At 42.5% G+C, this 20,454-nt stretch overlaps 1 protein-coding gene across 1 annotated transcript in view; it reads left to right on the forward strand.

Moving 5' to 3' along the window:
* Positions 1-20,454, forward strand: part of NALCN (sodium leak channel, non-selective) — a 283,440-nt gene that overhangs the window by 222,663 nt on the left and 40,323 nt on the right. The window contains 10 exon segments of the mRNA XM_057532605.1: positions 3,299-3,346; positions 3,348-3,383; positions 10,923-11,024; positions 11,437-11,506; positions 14,875-14,966; positions 15,054-15,176; positions 17,172-17,228; positions 17,467-17,587; positions 17,683-17,814; positions 18,752-18,919. Of these exon segments, the coding sequence (XP_057388588.1) occupies positions 3,299-3,346; positions 3,348-3,383; positions 10,923-11,024; positions 11,437-11,506; positions 14,875-14,966; positions 15,054-15,176; positions 17,172-17,228; positions 17,467-17,587; positions 17,683-17,814; positions 18,752-18,919 (949 nt within the window).

Below are 20,454 nucleotides of genomic sequence, written 5' to 3' on the forward strand. Positions count from 1 at the left end.
TGCCTTCAGTGCTCTTTCCACCCTCTATGGCATGACAGTTCAGTCATCAGCTGTGGAGTTTGCACTTCTGATTTTCACTTACCTTCTTGATTTGGGGTGATTCTGAGAAGAGGGAAAATAAATGGTGGCTCTGGGCTGCCATCTCTACTCCAGAAATCTGTTCTATTCTCTGCCTTTTGAATTTTTAACCATATATATGTATTACCTTTAAAAAATAAATACAGCTAATTTTTAGAAACAGCATTCTTAAAATATTTAGGATTGATGCCTACCTGGGCAGTGTCTTGGCCTGAGTCTTGATGAGAACCAGTTAATCTGATGTGACTGGTTTGTCCAGTTGATGACCTGTTGTCTAGAGAAAGGAAATGGCCCATTAGTCTGTAGCTCAGATGAGCGGATTTTTGGAAAGTTCCTGAAGCTAACAATGAAATTACTTATGGTTAAGGCCTTAAATGCCTGGACATTCATTTCCTGGAATGAATATTCAAGTCATGTTGATGGAGAGGTCTTGATTCTTAGTATTGATAATTAAGCTGTGGGGTTACCAGGGGTCTCAATTCTCAGGGGACCCACATTTCCAAATATCCATCTTTCATTTGAAACAGGGTTGGCATTATTCCAGCGAAGACTGTGCTATATACCTCCCCATGAACAGGAAGTTCAAGTCCACAAATGATTTCTATACATAATCATGTTTAATTTGTATTCTTCTACTTATTTTTTGAAATTAATTGTCTGCTTTGAAAATTGAAATGAACTTCTGGATATATATGGGAACACTTTTGATGAGAAACAAAAGTAGGGCATTTTTACAGAACTTGAGAGTAGTGTCGCAAGCTTAAATGCAGGTGACTCATTTGGCACTAATGGGCCAGAGTTATCTGGAGAGCATTGTGAGAGAGAGGACGGCCCACCACCTAAATGATAAAATCCAGGGTTGCTATTAAATTCACTCTTATTTTGACTTCATCTACACCATTCAGCTCCACTAAAGAAAGCTTCCTTCAAAAGGCAGTGACCTTTACACCACATCAGATGAAATCAAAACAAAGAGCAGTGCATTTCGTCACTCCCTCTACTGAGATTTCTCTAATTTGAGCCCTGAAATTGAACAAAAATACATTATCATTCCTGCTAGGCTGAATACATAGAGAAATGTCAGAATAAAATAATTAAATATTTTACATTATTTTAGAAAGTGCTATCCTTTTGTAGTTTGCCATCAGCATCTCATTAGCTAGGATGGATCTTTATAACCTTTTTGAATGCTCAGTCTGGTATGATATTTGTATTCTGATATTTGGATCTATGACATAATTTTCCTTGCCACACACTTAATTAATTTTTCTAATTTAGTTGAATGCTACTTACTATTTAAAAATTAAATATATATAATGACATATGTTTGGTGAGTTTTTCTCATCATTTTAAGCGAGTCATTTTTATTGATTACAAATACATATATTTCTGGACTGGAATTTTGTGCCCTTCTTGACACTGACCTACAAAGAGCGCCTCATTCCTGTCCCAGGTCCGGTCACATAGAATGTGCTGTGTCGGTGTAGTAGAAATGGAAAGAAGACAGGATTTGCAGCCAACCACACTTGGCTTTAAGTGCCCTGAGTAGCAGTGACTCTTGGGAAGGCTCAGCTTCTCCATCTGCCAAGTAGGGCTATAGGTGACCTCATAGGAGTTAAGTGAGCATGTGTATCACGTACTCACTTGGCAACTCAGTAGCCAAACTGAGTTCTAATTCTGGCTCCATCACTTCGTGGATGTTTGACATTGGGCAAGTTACTTAATGTCTCTGCACCTGCGTCTTCTCATCTGTTAAATGGGATCTATAAATTTATAACCCCTGCCTTATAGGAGAGGATTAAACGAGTTGGTATCTGTAGGTGATTTTTCATTATTGGCAATAAGTTAGGGGAGACCCACAGTTGCCCCTGAGAGGCAAGCAATTGACAGTTACCTTTCAAAGCTGATCCTCAAGGGCATGGTGCAGAATCTCCACTGTTGCCCAGCAGAGACTAGATCTGAGGGGCATAAAATGCTTTTGATACATCGGTGTACTCTTTTTCCAGGTTGATTCCAAGGTTCTTGCTTACCCAGCTGGGAGCAGTCTATCTGCTGCAGCTTTACACTCAGTTAAGCCTTGCTAGGCTGGCTAACATCTTCGAGGTATCATCAGATCATTTGTTTAAATCATTTGCTGGGTGTTTATTGGTGGATATAGTCCCGAACTAACAACATAGATTCCTCAGCCAAGGTTGGCATCCCTGATGGCTGGCGGGAAGTCCCAGGCTTGGAGAACTGTGATTGTCGTAGTGCCCTAAGGGCGGCTGTCAAGTTCTCCATTCTGCTTGGCTGCACCAGGAAATCAAACAGTCCTATCTCAGAAGCGGAAAGCCTACATAGGCTTTGGCAGGAAGCCTAGCCAAACAGGTAGAGACCAGCATCTCTCAGGGACAGCCAGCAAAGGGAGAGGTGAGGGGTGGTCACAGGTGTTGGTAAAGTCAAGCCTGATGGACTTGGCAGCTGGAAGAGTGATGGTGCGTGGGATTTAAGTCAAGGTCATTGGCTAAGAACAGCTGGTGATCAGGGCAGGGGAGCAGCTGTACAGAAGCTGTAGCTGCCGTCGTGGGCACCACGGGTAGATCAGTGACCGTGGGGTGGAGACAAGCATAGTGTCATCTTCTGCGTGGGTTGTAATACCTGCCTGGAACCTTCGGTGTGCACATCCCTTTGGCGCTCCGTAACTTCGGGGTGGATGAGGGCTTAGCTGGGGGTGGTCCTTCATGGGCTGTAGGCTCAATGAGGGTGTTTCTCTTGGTCCACTGGCCTCTTCGAGGGCCCAGTTCTCCCAGCTCTCTCTCCCCAGGGTCTAGGACAGATGAACTGACGTCTGGGCTGTTCTCTGGGATGTGAGCATTTTTCTGAGTCCGTAGCAGGGTTACTAAATTCAAACCCCAGTGAATGGTGTGGGGTCTCAGACATTTTATTTGCTGAATCTGGATAGATGCACTAAACGCATGGATTTCCCATGAGGTCACTTTCTTTTTCACGTATGGTATCTACGTATGATGAGATGTAAGGCTTCTTTCATTTTTCAGTCTACAAGAGGTTCTGGTTGTTGGTGTATTTACATGTCTACATATGAAAACATTTTCATGAAAAACACAAGATTGGAAGGAACTAATTCACTGTTGCTATTGAAGAGCCGTACTCAGGACTGGGCTGACTCACAAAGGAGCGGGATACTTACTGGGGTAAAAGCGCAGCTATTCCCTCTTCGCAGCAAGAGGCCGGTACAGAGGCGCTCACCTATTAGCATCACTGGGTCCCTGCTTTGGAGGATCACGTTGTCACTTACATGGAGGCAGGTAAGAGCCCCTTCCAGGAAACACTCATTATCTGTTCTCTTACCCAGTTCTACAGCCATAGTTTTACATAATTACCACTAAAGGACTATCTTCCTATTGTCTGTTGATGAGATTACATTATATTAACCACATCTGATAATACTTGACAAGGTGCAGCTCAAGATTTGAGTAAAATCCCTCAAATTTAGTGTCCTGCAAAGCTACGCCGCTGTTCCTTTAGATGGTAATTACGTTTAATACCAGATAGTATCGTTGTGTAATCTAAGTTTTCTATAATGGATGAAAATAATTTGAAGACTCACAGTCCTCTCTCTTTCGTTACAGAAGGTACAGGCTTTTCCCACACCCTCGTTCTGGAACATTAAGAAAGAAAATGTGGAGACAGAGAAGAAAGAAACCGAGGACCCCCTGCTGCTGTTTCTATAAACAACTAGTGGTGTTTAAAGGCTAATAAAGCTCCAAGATCTCTCTTAGAACCATCACCTTTGGGCCAATTTTAAAATATTTTAGATGGAGAAATGTCAAGAAAAATAGAGACAGTTTCTTAAGACATGATTCTCTCCCCTCAACCTCCATAAAAGATTTTATATAAATATATGGCTGTCATATAAGGGGCAATTGAAATTCCACAGCACAAAGGCAATGCAGAGAAGAAGAAGAAAAAAAAAGAGTCAATCTTTCATATGTTTTTTTCAAAGCCTTGGCAAGAAACCAGGGGTAATATTTTTGCAACTGGAAATGTGTGTTTGCTGAAGAATATTCCCACATTTGAATCATCCTCAGGGGTCCTAGGCTTGTTTTACTTTCAAAGGTAGAGAGGGCATCACATTAACCCCAGCTGGGAAAAGGAAAATGCCCCACTGTAATTCTCCTCCGGGGAGCGGGGATAAAGGGATTACATATGCCTGCATAATGGGGAATTTCCTCACTCAGACAAGACAAAAGACTTCATTATTTTCCACCAGACACTTGAAGCCTTGTGTCTCCTGGTTCCAGAAGCCAAGAAGGCCGACCAAGTTTGTTTAATTTTAAACCGCTAGATGGAGTTTCTAAGAAACCGGCCTTCCAGGACTGGCCATTATGAAGAGATAAAGAGAAGATATTGAAGACCTTCATGCCACGACTCTTAGGGTCTTTGCCCTAAGATGAGCGAGACCTTCCCTGAAGATCACAGAGTGTGTCTTCGATACCTGTGCTTTGCTTTTTCTCTAGGCAGCAAAGAAATGAACACTTTCTTCCTGAAAACGTATTTCTTTGATCCTTATGTGAGACCAAAAGGCATCTAAATCCTCATGAAAAATTTAAAGTGGCAAAATAGAACTTAATTGAACATTGGAGTAATTTTCCTTCTGGCTAGGTCTATTCCTGAGTAGCTTTAACAATGTGTGCGTCTCATTTCTTATTGGTGCAGTATGAAAAGTCCCAAATTCCTCAGTTATTTACTGAAATAGTAAATAACTATTTAACAGTTATGTAACTATTAAATAGTTATTTACTATTTCAGAAAGCTTGGCAGTAGATTCCTGTAAGACAAGATGCACAGTGACCCTGTTCCCAGTGACAGATCCAATCTCCTGTTTAAGAGATTGATTTCAGCTCAGCTTCATGCTGGCTTGCAAGTTTCCCTTAATAGCTCTCTCATAGAATATAACTAAAGATTTATAAACTTCCTACTTGCAAGAAGCAACGTCTGGTTTTTTGTTACCGTTTCAGGGTCTCATCTGTTATAGGTGTGCAGCCTGCTTCTTGAGTGGTGTAGTATTCTAACTTGAGATCAAATTAAGATTATTTAACTTCCCCTTTCGAAAGCATATTTCAAACACGAAAGCCTATCTTGAAGGCATATTTCTGCTTTGTATTTCCGTGCTTCATGAGCATGAAGGGATCAAAAAAGAAATGAAGACATTTGATCTTCGCAGAAGATGTCAAGGTTCCTTCGTGTAACAGATGTTTCTTGAGCGCCTACTGTGTACAAGGTGAAGTAATCAGTGACCAAGCAGAGTGTCGTGGAGCTGTTTGGAGCATGGCGTGGGCAAGGAGCTGCAGGACCAGTGACAGCGAAGTGGAGGTGAGGCTGGAAGGGCAGGTTGGAAGCGGACCCTACAGGACTTTGCAAGTCAAGCTGAGCTTTTGGTCTTCGTCTTTCTCTGAAGAGCCGTAGGATGCTGAAGATTTTAAGGCAGTGATGATAGCTGTATTCGTCACCTATTTCTGTGTTGCAAATACTCCACAACTCAGTGATTTACACAGCACGTGGATAACCTCACAGTTTGAGTCAGGAAGCTGGGCCTGGCGTAGTGGGGTCTCTGGCTCTGGGTCTTTCACAAAGCTGCAGGCATTTTGACGGGAATGGGCAGAACGCCCTGCCCAGCTCGCTTGCATGGTTATGGATGAGCTGGTGTGCCTCCTGGGCTGTCGGATGAATGCTTCACTTCCTCAAGGGCTGTTCAGGGGAGGGCACCCTCACCCCTTTAGGAAGGGGGTCTCTCCATAGCGCAGCTCCCAACAAGGCAGCCTTCGTCCCCAGAGCAAGCGAGAGACTGAGGAAGACGAAAGCACAGTGTCTGGTGACCTCTTCCATCTCTTCTGCCTTATGTTTGTTTAAAGCAAGTCTCCAAGTCCTGCCCACACTAAGGGGCTGCGCACGGGCATGGAAACCAGGAGGTGGGGTCATCGGGGGCCATCTGAGAAGCACCCGCCGCAATCACACCGTGGATGGTCACTTCAGAAATCACTTTGCTTGGGATAATAATACGTTTGCGGAGACCGCTTGAGAGGCTGTGGCTCTGGTCCAGAGTGTACATCACTGCTGATCTGTCAGAACAGAGAAGACTTCCTTTCCAACACAGATCTGTGTCAAACTTGCTGTTCTGTCCTCCACCCTCTATGGAATGTTTTAACGTTAACCGTGACACAGGACAAGAAAAGTCAATAATAGCAACTAAAATTTAAATCGAGCGTTTATGTTTCCAAAGCGCTTGCACATTCATAATCCTGCTTGATTCCTCCCACTCCCTATGAAGTCAGTAGCAAAGGTATTATTGTCACCACATCTTACACGTGGGGCACGGAGGCTCGGAGAAGGCATGTCACTTGCCTGAGGTCCCACAGCTGGGAAAAGCTGAGGCCAGAAGTGCGTGGTTCTAAACTATATGTTTTCTCAAATCATCTTCTCCATTTGGCCTCCAGACAGAGGCAGAACTTTCTGTTCGCTTCTGTGCTGCTGGGTGGAGACCTGCAAACCTCTGCGGCTTTGCTACTTTGAACCTGAGACGAGCGAGTTCTAAATCCTGCCCCCATGCTCCCCTCACTTCACTCTCCGTACACCCCCATCTCCCCCTTCACATGTCCGTTCTGTCCATCCGTCAGCCCGTTCGCGTGCCGGGAACTGCGCTTCTAGGAATATGGGTTTGAGTGTTGAAATGGTCCCTGAGAAATGTACAGTCTAATAAGGGAGGTAACTAATGATGGCCAAATGCCACAAGCATTAAACAAGCTCGGTCAATAACATGCTGCAGGAACACGGAACATCAGACATAATCCTCCTGCGCTTTCACATCGGTGAAATATTTATTTCTCACTTGATGTTACTTATCAGAACCCATTTATGTCAAAGTTTGTAATTATATGACGCACGTCAAAACGTGATTTGGTACTTCCTAGTTTGGGTTACAGTTGATGCTTGTATGTATAATAAAAGTGTATTTCCTTTTAAAAATAATAAAGCAAGCTTTTACCATACTTGCGTGTGAACCTTGGTACATTGCATTAGAGAATATGTAGCCTCTTAGTAGCATCTGATTGTGCCAGATTGAAGTGACTTTTCTCCCAAGTTTATTATTTTCTTAGATAACAAAATATTTTACATTTATCAAAGAATGTGACAGTGGCTTATGTATGAAGCTGTTTTATCTATGCAGAAACCTCCTAACGTTGCATCCTTCCTACACCTGCTTCAAAGCCCAGGGGTCCTCAGGGTGGAAATACTGTGCACCTGCTTTCCCACACCCTTGCCCCTGCCAGGCCTCTCCTACCCCAGATCCATCTCCTTTTATCTGAGTTTCTTCCTTCATCCATAGGGAACTCGTTTTTGACAACTAGTCTCCTTGTATAATATAATTAGATTTTCCCCATATGTTTTCTTTCAGATGGATTTATGTATCTGTAGAAAAGTTTTTTCTGTACTGTTAGCTGTTTTTGTTGGGGGAGGGAGATTATTACAGACAAATAGCTAGTTATTAACTATAATGGATACCTTGCCTAGAAGAAAATTTTGCCTTTTAATTTTAGTAAGATTCTACCACTGTACTTAAAAGGGGGGAAGTGTAAACCTTTAAGAGCCTTTCATGAACTGCCTTTCATGTGCCCCCCTCAGAAAAAGATTGCCTTCGCCCAATTTGCTATGAATATGACCCTCAGTTTTCAGCAATGAAACCCTAGCATTTACCTTTAGAGTTTCCTAGTTTGAAAGACACTGGACATCCTCAAAGGAGAGAACAAGATGTCAGAGCATTCGGTCTGAGGAGAGACTGCGCAAGGGGACTGACCGCTAAATGAAGACAGAGCCTGTTGGCCTTGGTTTTGGTACCAGATCTGGGGGTGAGGTGCTGGGGTGTGGGTCTGGCACAGGGGGTCAGAGAGTCACATTGAGCCTGAGGCTCCAAAGGGGACCATTAACACCCTGGCGAGAGGGCCCCACCTGCCTGATTTCCCCCTGCTCAGATCGCAGGGCACCTTGTTACCCCAGGGAAGGAGGAGATGAGTCGGCAGCCTCTGCTCAGAGAACAAGAAGATTCTGGCAGGAAATGGAAACCACCGAGGTTGATGCTGTGAAGTCACCTGTTACATGTTCTAACTGGCCCAGGGTTAGCGAGCATTTTCTTCTTTTTTTCCCATCAGTATCTAGTTTGAAATTGTTCCAGCAAGCAATGCTTAGAACGTAGAAGGAAGTGGTAGGAAAAGGATAGTAAGGCAAATGGTTCTATATGTTACATTTAAGTGGCTGTCTTAGCCTGATTAAGCACGGGTTTTCTGATTGTAGGATAGAGCTAAAAAGCCAGCCCCCATCAACCCCGCCCCAGATGAGTGAATCACAGAGAACCTGAAGACTCACATGTGGACTGCAAACATTCATGTCACGTGTGTGGCTGAAACTCCAGCCCATGTGAGAATTATTTTCTGAATTCTCTAGACCCAACAGAAAAGAGAGAGCTGATCTTGAAGCAAAGAGGACAAGAGGGGTTGCTTTCTCACCCCAACTTCAGCCACGCTATTGGTGGAGGAGATGGAAGAGGAGGTGTCATAGGGTGGGGGTAGGGGGACTTCCAATAAGGATTTGTCTCCATGGAGACCTGCTTGTCTTGTTCAGTCAGAGGAGGGGGTCTCAGGTGTGGTCCCGACTCTTCTCCAGCAAGGATGCCCAGGCACCCTCAGACTGGGCTTTCGGGCAGACACCAGCAGTTTTTTTTTTTTAAATCACAGGCAGCTTAAAGCCAGTTACATTCTATATGCTTCAAGCATAGCAGGGACGCCCAACTCAAACGGGTATTTTATTATCAAGTTGTATGTGTTTCGCATTTAAGACCTATAGGTCTCATCTACTTTAGGGAAGTCTTGTGACAAAAAGTAAAAGTTACTAAGTGGTTAAAAGTCAAGTCTTTTTTTAAATATTGAAGTACAGTTGATTCAAAATGTGTTAGTTTCTGGTGTACAGCACAGTGATTCATATTACATATATACATATATATCTGAATCTTTTTCAGATTCTTTTCCGTTATACAATAGTTACAAGATAATATAGTTCCCTGTGCTATACAGTAGGACTTGTTGTTTATCTATTTTATGTATAGTATTTTGTACCTGCTATACAGGGACAAATTAGGAGTTTGGGATTAGCAGATACAAACTACCATATATAAAATTGAAGGTTAAGTCTTGACTGCTTACACAAGTGGCAAGGCTCTGCATATCTATGCCAGAATAGCACTGTTCTCCAAATAGATTTTTTTCAGAATGCCTTCATGATTTTCAGACCTTTGTCCAAAAAATAATTCATACTGTACATAATATGAGATCATCCTATACCTTTGTCAACTCAGCTGAACTTACAAATGCATTTTCCTCTTCGACCCCATTCCAGTCCTGGAAATAGCACAGTCTCTATATATCACTGCCATAAATCCTTGTTGTTCAACAAAATTTTGACTTGGATTTTATCTCAAAATGGTCCATGTTGCTCATTAAACTAAGAAGAGTGATTTGGGGGCATTATTTCCTGTAATGCATTTACATTTGTTGCATGTGTATGATTTCTCATAGGTATTCGTCGTAATTATCTTCACTGGCATCAAAACAGTTTTTAAGTACTTGAAAATACACATGATATCATAAGAGATGCTGTTTTAAGTATGCTGAACAGACATAGATCTTTTTCTCGAAGATCTTAACTCTGAGACAGACAGTAATAATATAACTCAAAGCCAATCTAGAAATGCAATTTAGGAACCATAAATACGAAAGTGTTACGAATGCAGTGACAGAAGTACATGGGTTCCAGTTTGAACACATATGGTGTCATAAAATTTGCATATCACAAAATCATTGCATTTTAAGTCTGTGAGTTTTCTTCAAGATCAAGGCCTTTTCCTCGCTTTATGGATAATGAAACTGAGCCCAAAGATCCCTCAACTGGTTCGTGACAGTGTTGCCTTGGAACACAGGTCTCTTAACCACGGATTTCTTTTCCTTCCACTTGACTACTACATCAAGGGAATTTCTGTCATTTCCAGTTGGAGAGAGCTTCCTGGAGAAGAAATGTTGTTTTCTCTCCAAATCATTCACACCACAGGTGTTGCGTCACCCAATTGTCTTCACTCATTAGCAAATCTGAAATTAACACAAGCCTGGTTAGGGTTTAAAGCGAACATGTTTTAAAAAGTCTTCAGAGCTTTGTGACTACAAAGAAAGTGGCAACTGGTTACCTGTAAGCCACAGGCTTTCAGCTGACGTTTCTCTAGGTATTCATTCCAGCTTTAATTACTTGTCTTTTCTATTAGTTTATTGCCTCTAACTTTCCCCTTTCCTAGTGTTCTGCAAAATCTCCTTGGAACATATATTCCATCAGCCCGGGAGCCTAGGTGGACAAATCCTTCCCCAAGGGCTTTTATTAGAAACCTCCCTGTCTAAATTGAAAACCAGCATCATGGGTACGTGTGGTTAGGCTGGCCCTACTGCTTACAGAATCCCAGTAGAGGCTCTTCTGTTTGGGGTGGGGGGGGTGGGGATGGAATGGGGACACATGGGGAGGGGATTGTTTTCTATTTATTTTCCAGCACCTTTTCGTGGCTATGACTGTTCTGTTTTGAAGGTGTTCTTGACACAGAACCTAAAGCTCATTTACATTATTGGCGATGTGTCATTTGCTGTACTTTGTCTTATCATTGGTGTTTCCTTAAGAATAAGAAGAATAATGAGCAGTTATGCATTATTCATCCCAAGTGTACAAATCAGGCATTTATCTGCGGCTCCTTTTTTTTCTAGAGCTTGCACTCGACAGCGCATGCTGAGCGGATCATTTGAGGGGCAGCCGGCAAAGGAAAGGTCAATTCTCAGTGTGCAGCACCACATCCGCCAAGAGCGCAGGTAAATACACCGGAAGACAAGGCTGCAGAGAAACGAAGGAAAGGAGTTTTACAGGAAGCATCGCTGACCCCAGCCCTGGTCAGGAGGCAGGCACGGGTGAAGAGCTGAGTTCTGTTTGCTGATGGCAACAGTAATAAAACTCACAATCAGATTCAAAGAATCAAAACATCTTTCAAAAACCCTTCCCTTGGCGATAGCCAAATTCTCACTTTTAAGATCAGAAGGAAAAATTCTGAATTTTGTTAGATGAGATCAAAGCAGGTGTATAGACTAAAACTTTTGCTATAAAAAGAAATATTAAGCATTTGTGGTGCTATCAGGAGTTATTTTATTTCGTTTTTATGATGGTCATTGCTTAAAAGTCCAAATTTGGTCTCGAGATGTATTAATCAGTTGGTTGTGATTGTTTTAGGTCACTAAGACACGGATCAAACAGCCAGAGGATCAGCAGGGGGAAATCTCTTGAAACTCTGACTCAAGATGTAAGTTCTAAGCAGTGCTTTGGATTTTGGAAGTGTGATTGTGAAAACGTATTTAAATGGTTGCTTAGACAATTCCAGCACCTGGGTTCTTCTGTCACATTGTCACGTCTGCTTAACACTTCATACCAGAAGGAATCAGGAAACTCAGGAAGCAAACTAAATGGCCAGGTACAGAAAAGTGACCATAAACTGTAGAAAAATCTGGACATCCTACAAAGCACATATCTTCGTTTAGATAGTAACACGGAAGTGAAATATCAGACGCATTTGACTGAAATTAAAGACATTTAAAGCATTTTATGGCAATGAATCACATCCGTAACTTTAAATATTTACTAATTTCCAAATATAGGTCCAGTGTCTATCATTTCAGAGTTAACATACTAGGAAATAAAATTTTATTTCTAGAGGAATTTTTCTGTCAAAGACTGCACAAGATTTCCCAGGAATTTCTTTGCTTTTCAACTCTAGGTCATTCATTTATTCATTAACTGACACAATAAAATATTTATCAACTACTTATGAAGTGCCAGGTCCTGTTCTAAGGGATGAGAAGTAGCAGGGAAACAAGACAAAATCCCTGCCCTATAGGAGCTTACATTCTAGTAAAAGAGACCAACAATAAGCAAGCAAACAAATATATCAATATAATTCTTTCTGGGTGTGATTTTTATTTAGTTTGCATCATCTCTTCATTGCTGTGGCAGGTTTGCTCTGTACTACAAAGAAAAATCAAATAGTGTAAAGAAATCAAAGGTGGTAAGTAGAGTCACGGATGTAGAAAACAAACTTATGGTTACCGGGGGATAAGGTGGGGGAGGGATAAATTAGGAGATTGGGATTGACATGTACACACTACTATATATAAAATAGATAACCAACAAGGACCTACTGTATAACACAGGGAACTCTGCTCAATACTCTAATGGCCTATATGGGAAAGGAATCTTAAAAAAAAAAGAATGGATATATGTATATGTATAACTGATTCACTTTGCTGTACGTCTGAAACTAACACAACATTGTAAATCAACCATGCTCCAATAAAAATAAAAATAAAAGAAATCAAAGGTGGAGATTTGGGGGCAGGGAACATTAGAAAGGAGGGTGACACCTCTGAATTAGCCCAGAGACCCAAAAGAAGTGAAAGAACGAACCATGTGAAATCCCAGGGAAACCAGAGGAGGCAAAAGTCTAACCTATGGGCTAGACTCGCCAGCAGTGAGATCACACCGAGATTACCATGAGAGAGTTGGAAAGGACATACTAAATACTTATCATTAGTGAAGCCCTGATTAAGATACAGGTGTTGAGTCTGGATAACTTGGCTAAGAAAGCAGAGTCTTGAATGTTCAGAGCCAAGGAGGACATTTGAGAAAGCAAGAGAAAGTTAGCAAGGCTTAGGGTTTTTTGTTTTTGTCTTTTTCACCACTTTGCCTCTTATTTCTGAAGAGTTTCTGGAGTTTTCGGCACAGTCCATCTGCTTTCAGTCTGCAGAAACTGCTTAGTCAGAGTACCCTCTCCTCATTAAGTGTTTCAGGCGAAACTGAGGATGGAGGAAGTTGGTGATGAGGACCCCTGATATCACCATTAACAATATGCATGGTTCTAATTGGCACAAACATCTGTTAGCACCATGGCTGTTAAGCCAGAGCTCTGTCTGATGTAATCTACCATACTGTCAACGTGGAATTGTGATCAGATCCAACACATGGCCTGCGTACTTATGATTTGGGGGTCAGGCATAGTGCATGGAGACAATTTCTAGATGAAAATTGAGAGGCAACACTAGTTCAAAGAGCTTTCCTTCAGTGAGATTCAACAGAAATGTGTGGTCTACTTAAGCATCAAATTAGAACACGGCTTTGAAAATGTGTGTTTAAAAATACACAACAAAAGGCCCTATTTGAATAGTCTCCATTCCAGAGGCTTAATTCTTCTTCAAAGACTTTTTATTGTGTTTTCTACATAGACATATAACAAAAATCCGTACCCCGTCTTCTCCATAGCAAAAGGTCACAGGGTTCTGCTAATTTCTTAAGAGATCTCTCCTAGTGTCTTTTCCTCTAGAATAGAAGCCATTTAAAATAGGGAGCTTTATCTTTGTCACTTATTCCAAATGATAGAAGGTACAGATCATTACATCCAAGGAATGCTTTTCTATAAAATCCATCCAGTTAGTTGAACAATGGTTCTCCATCTTCTACAGCAGCGGTCCCCAACCTTTTTGGCACCAGGGATGGGTTTCATGTAAGACAATTTTTCCACGGATGGGGGGGTGTGGGGTGTGGTGGGGGATGCTTCAGGCAGTGATGCGGGCGATGGGGAGCCATGGGGAGCCGTGGGGAGCCGTGGGGAGTGGTGGGGAGCCGTGGGGAGCAGTGGGGAGCGGTGGGGAGCGTTGGGGAGCCATGGGGAGCCATGGGGAGCGGCAGATGAAGCTTCACTCGCTTCCCGCCGCTCACCTCCTGCTGTGCAGCCAGGTTCCTAACAGGCCCCGGACAGGTGCCAGTTCTGTGGCCTGGGGGCTGGGGACTCCTGTTCTATGGAGTAGAAACCAAAGTCAAGATCCCAATGATCCACCCTCCGCCATCCTGCTGGCCTCAGCTCTTGCTATTTTCTGTCCTGTCCTCCACCCACCCTGCATCCTGGCTGTTCCACCTGTGAACACACAGACCCGCCCCTCCCCGGAAGCACACATTTCTCCAAATGTCCAGTGACCTACATCCTCCTAGTCTTTGCTCAAAGAACAGCTCCTTGACGAGGCCTGCTATGACCTCGTGCTCTCTGTCCTGTATCCCGGGGGTCTGCAACACCCGTCCTCGGCCTGTCGCCCGGCAGGAGGTGAGCGGCGGGCGAGCGAGCGAAGCTTCATGTGCCGCTCCCCATCTCTCCCCATCGCTCGCATTGCCGCCTGAAGCATTCCCCGGGTCTGTGGGAAAATTGTCTTCCACGAAACCGATCCCTGGTGCCAAAAAGTGTGAGGACCGCTGCCCTATCCCCCTCTGTTTTTAACCAGAGCACTAATAAACCTCTTCTAACATTCTTATTTATTTTGATTTCATTTTTAATCTGTCTCCCCTGATGAGAACATTAGCCCCACAAGAGCAGGGATTTTGTCATTTTTTCCCCTTTTGCCGTATCCACAGCACTACAACAGTGCATAGCACATAATAGGTTCTCAATAAGTGTTTTCACTGGAAAAAAAAGTACCCTTTTGAGGAGAAAAAATATCCTTGCTAAGATGACTGTGGCCATTCAAATATTTAGAAAGATATTTATTTCCTTTTTTTTTAATGGTCATCTTCGGAGGAGGACTGTCAGAAAAATCTCCCACGTTGATGTGTCCCCTTTCATTTTATTTCTAGCATTCCAATACAGTGAGATATAGAAATGCACAAAGAGAAGACAGTGAAATAAAGATGATCCAGGAGAAAAAGGAGCAAGCAGAAATGAAAAGGTACGGGCGGGGTGGTGTTTTGAGGCTCTCGTTTGGGGAAGGCAGACATGCCCTTAGCCTAACTCTCCCGTGATTTTCCTGGTCCAGGAAAGTGCAGGAAGAGGAGCTGAGGGAGAACCACCCGTACTTCGATAAGCCCCTGTTCATCGTGGGTCGGGAGCACAGGTTCAGAAACTTCTGCCGAGTGGTGGTCCGAGCTCGATTCAACGCGTAAGTGACTCCACTGCAGCCAAGGGTTTGGCCCTGAGTCATGCAAACAGCAGGGGGAGTTGTCATCCGAGGAAGAAGGATCGTGTCGTCCTAATGGGGTCACCAAATAACCCGTGGGCTACTTGACCATGCTGCTCCTCTTGGCTGAGCGGCCGACCAGGTGGGAAACAAAGGTTGCAAGTAGTTAACATTTATAGAAAGCACACGTTTATGAAGCACTTCACAGCCATTCTTATTTGTTCAGTTCCACAGGCGCCCAAGACATTTATAGCAGAGTTGTTAACTCCATATTTTATTTTGGAGACAGTTAACCAAGGGGAGACGGAATGACAGAGCTGAGGTCACTGCCCACATCTTCTTTTAGACTTGTTGTTTCTTTGTGGTCAAAATACCTTAATTCTAGAATAGTGCAAAATAGAAATCAAGTTGACTAGTGCTTCTGTTACCAACTCTTATGAGAAGAAAACCCACTGGCCAGTGTCCCTGTCCCTCCCCACGTGGAAGAAATGTGTGAGAGGCTGTGAGGGTGATCAGCCCAGGGGATGCTGCGTTTGGGACAAGCCAAGCCAAGTTTAGCAGGCAACCAGTGGAGGGAGTGGGCTTCTCGTCATGCATAACTCTGAGTAAATATCCAGAAGACATTACGAGTCTGGAGAAAGTGTGAAAACGTTCCATTCAGTGGTTGTACCTTCCCTGATACTATCATTAGTAGCATATGTATGAGCATTACTGTATGTTATGGGCTGAATTGTGCCCCCCTCATCCAGAGAAATTCAGATGTTGAAGCCCTAATCCCAGCCCCTTAAAATGTGACCTTACTTGGAGATAAGGACTTTAAAGAGGTAATTAAATTAAAATGAGGTCATTCAGGTGGGCCCTAATCCTATATGACTGGTGTCCTTGTAAGACGAGGAAACTTGGACACAGACTGCTATAATGAGGGGCAATGTGAAGACGGCCGTCTACAAACCAAGGAGAGAGGCCTGGAGCAGATCCTTCCCTCACAGCCTCAGGAGGCGCCAACCCTACTACCACCTTCAACTCAGACGTCCACCTCCAGAACTGGGAGAAAATAAGTTTCTGTTATTTAAGCCCCTCAGCCTGCAGTACTTTGTTACAGCAGCCCCAGGAAACTAATACATTCTCCTAACCCCTCAGGGCTGGAGGAGACCTCAGGAGCCATTTGGCGTCATTTGTGTTCCCCCTTCTCCAACAGAGGAGGGCATTTAGGTCAGCCAAGGGTAAGGGCTTTGCTCAAGGACGCCAGCTAGGGCCCTCTCTGACTGCCAGTCTACTGTTCTTCCTCCTGTTCTAGAAAGACCTTCGCAGTTTAAAGCACCTGAGTGATAATGATTTAAAACCCTGAGTTTTCACAGAGCATCAACAGGAAGAAGCTGGCAGTGTAGAGTTGATTTGATCAGTTCCCAAATTGGGTTTTTCATCTGAAATTATCCCATTGGCTGTCTCCATGTTTACATCTAATTGCTAATTCTTGAAGACTGGTCATGGGCTTCCTGAAAGTAGAAGTTATAAATCCCCACCCCAAGAAATTCTATATAAACTACTCCACACGATCACAGTTAAATACAGAGTGAAGAATTCTATTTAATTTATGGATATTTAATTAAATAATTATGAGGAACAGCTTCAAAGTGCTAAGGCAAAGACTTTGAATGTTTTTAAATGGAAGTCAAAGTTTAATTTTGTAATATCCTTGTCAGAAATTGTTGAATGGCGTCATGAATTCTAAAATCAGGCATTTTGAAAAATGTAAACTTTGCTTTCCTAAGCATCAATTGCAAACTCTTCTGATTTTTCTTTCATCTAATGTTCTCTGCCTTCCAAAGTCACATACAGTTAACATATATCATAACAGACATTTTGTAGAGGGTATGAGAGAAATTTTAGGTAGATGAGATGTTTATATGTACTATGCTGCTGAGTTACAACATGCATGCTGTGTCACAGAGTTTATATGTTTGTTCTCTCTTACAGATCTAAAACAGATCCGGTCACGGGAGCTGTGAAAAATACAAAGTACCATCAACTTTAGTAAGCATTACAAACTCTGTTTCCATGCACATTTGAAGTTTCCATGTACTATTTTATGCCGCATAAAAATATAAAAATTCCCTTTATTTTCTTGTTATATTGTGCTGTGAAACAGACGATTGGCGATTCATTTTAAAAATGTCAGTCACGTTTATAGAATCACAGAAGCATCGTCTCTGACTTCTAGCACCTTTTCCTAGAATGTTTGCATTTCTCAGTTTTGTCTGGTCTTTGGCAGTGATTTGCTGGGATTGGTGACGTACCTGGACTGGGTCATGATTATCGTAACCATTTGCTCCTGCATTTCCATGATGTTCGAATCCCCCTTCCGGAGAGTCATGCACGCACCTACTTTGCAGGTACTCTGCCGAATCTCAACTCACAGCTAAGCACAGAAACGCTGACCTGCAATTTTTGCATTCATTGTGACCAACCTGCCTTCTGCCCGTTTCAGATCGCCGAGTATGTGTTTGTGATATTCATGAGCATTGAGCTTAATCTGAAGATTATGGCAGATGGCTTATTTTTCACTCCAACTGCTGTCATCAGGGACTTTGGTGGAGTCATGGACATATTTATATATCTTGTAAGTCTTCGGTTATTTCCTGAATATAAAACTTAATGGTTTTATAAAATCTCCTGCATTTCTTGGTACAAGAGTGAGATACAGAGGTTTAGGTGCCATTAACTGAGTTCCTAAGTAGAGCAGCAGTTTAGTATAGGCAAATGAAGGGCATGCATGTAAAATCTAAATAAAAAGCATTAAAAATATTCATGGATATGGTTCAAATACATCAACCACATTCCTGTATGCATAAGGCATACATTAATGAGGTCTAAGATAGCAAATCTAGTTTGCACACCACAATTCTTGGGGCACCTATACTAAAAAAAAAAAAACAACTACATTATATAAGTGATCAATGAGCCGCTTATCACTAAAAGCAAACTAGAGAGAGTATGCCAATTCCAACACACAAAATACCAGGCCAGAGAAGGCAACCATTCAACTATCTATTTAAACTAAATGGGGAAACCATAGGAAGGGACTCAAATTTCTTTCTATATGTCCAAGAATGCATAAAATCAGTGTCTTTTCCAACACAACAAGGAGAATTGTTACCATTAACATGTAGCATGTTTAGATCATTAACAAAATAGCGAGTATTCAGTCCAGCGTGAGGTTTAGTATCCTCGATCAAAGGAATTTCAATCCTGCTGACTTGTGCGGAGCCTCCGGTATATATGTTAAAAGAAGGGGCAGGAGGCACTGGAGTACCCACGCCCACGGTGTGGGCACCCCTATTTCAAACCCCCTGCAAACACCTGATGACTTCCTTTGGGGCTGCTCACAGGTCTGGGTCAAGTCCATAGAGATGAGTTGCATGTACACCCAGTGAATGCTCGTCCCACATAACACGTGGAGTCTCTGCTAAAGGAAACTTGTGGCCAGCTGGCTCACAGAAAATGTAGATAGTAGAGGATAAATTGCATAAATTCTAGAGATTATTTTTTCCCTCTAGGTGAGCTTGATATTTCTTTGTTGGATGCCTCAAAACGTGCCTGCGGAGTCGGGAGCTCAGCTCTTACTTGTTCTCCGCTGCCTGCGACCTCTGCGGATATTCAAGCTGGTGCCTCAGATGAGGAAAGTTGTTCGAGAACTTTTCAGCGGCTTCAAGGAAATTTTTCTGGTATGTTACAGTCACCCTTTACTCCTGGTTCACGGAGTCCAGCTCTTAATGTAGCAAATGAGGGGATAAGGTGAGTCTCGCTTGTCAAGGTTAAGTCTACCATTTTGTTTATTGCCAGAAGATTGTAAAGGTACTAGCAAAACACAACACAGATTCAAAAACTTCACCCATGGATGCTTCTGGCTTATTGGTATATTTAATTCAACAAATATTTTTAGTAAATTAAAGGGAAGCCTTCTGGAAAGTACAGTGGAAGGAGAATCCAAAGAGATAGAATTTTCTGACACTTCCATTCCTAACTCTTGACCCTAATTTATACTCTGGGTTTTAGTTGCCCCATCTGGAAATTAAGAAGAAGTTTCAACACCATCGAATTCACAGACGATATTAGGAGTTAACCCATTTAGGCTCGTAAGCTCATTTTCTATGTTCCCAAATACATATAGAACAAAATTTGGCTTTGACCTTTGGAGTGTTAACATAAAACAACTCTTCAAAACTGTAACATACAGGTATACCCTACCTCAATATACAGTAATGAACATTTAGAAATATGACTGAGGAGAAAATATACTTTTTAGTCGGGCAAATATTGATTTAGGGTCTTCTAAGAGCAGGGCTGCAGATAAAACAATGAGTAAGAGGCTCTTTGCTCACAATCTGTTAAAGAAGAATCTTTGCCTTACAACAAAGGAGTGATCACAGGATTCTTTTTATTATTAATGAGTTCTGCTTGTGCATGGAAAACATGAATTAACTTACTAAGCTAGTTTTATATCTTGCTTTCTAGAAACACACCTATAGTGAAAAAACAGCTATAGTTGCAGTTGATTCTAAGGTGTTTTAAAGACAGGCTGTTATGTTACTACAGGCATATAGCTGCTAATACTTTTTAAAATTTTTATTTTATTGAAGTATAGTTGATTTGCAATGTTGTGTTAGTATCCTGCTAATACTTCGTTAAAGCTCTGTTTAAAATTCCATATTTTGGGGACTTCCCTGGTGGCACAGTGGTTAAGAATCCGCCTGCCAACGCAGGGGACACGGGTTCGAGCCCTGGTCCGGGAAGATCCCATATGCCACGGAGCAACTAAGCCTGTGCGCCACAACTACTGAGCCTGTGCTCTAGAGCCCGTGAGCCACAACTACTGAGCCCGTGTGCCACAACTAATGAAGCCCACGTGCCTAGAGCCCATGCCCGGCAACAAGAGAAGCCACCCCAATGAGAAGCCCAAGCACCACAATGAAGAGTAGCCCCTGCTCGCTGCAACTAGAGAAAGCCCGTGCACAGCAGCAAAGACCCAACGCAGCCAAAAATAAATAAATAAAAATAAATAAATTTATAAAATTCCATTTTTTTTTTTTTTTTTTGCACTAAAGCCATAACACTGTGGCTTTTCCCACAGCTGGAATTGAGGGAAAACAGAATAGCCCCTGACAATGAATGTGTATGCATCTTTGAGCCCTGATAGAATTTAGAAGATGATTTATTTGAGCCTTGCTTCAGAGGATGTTTCTGTGTAATTTTAGTATCT

Source organism: Balaenoptera acutorostrata, chromosome 18 (assembly GCF_949987535.1).
Source record: "Balaenoptera acutorostrata chromosome 18, mBalAcu1.1, whole genome shotgun sequence".
Classification (NCBI taxonomy): domain Eukaryota; kingdom Metazoa; phylum Chordata; class Mammalia; order Artiodactyla; family Balaenopteridae; genus Balaenoptera; species Balaenoptera acutorostrata.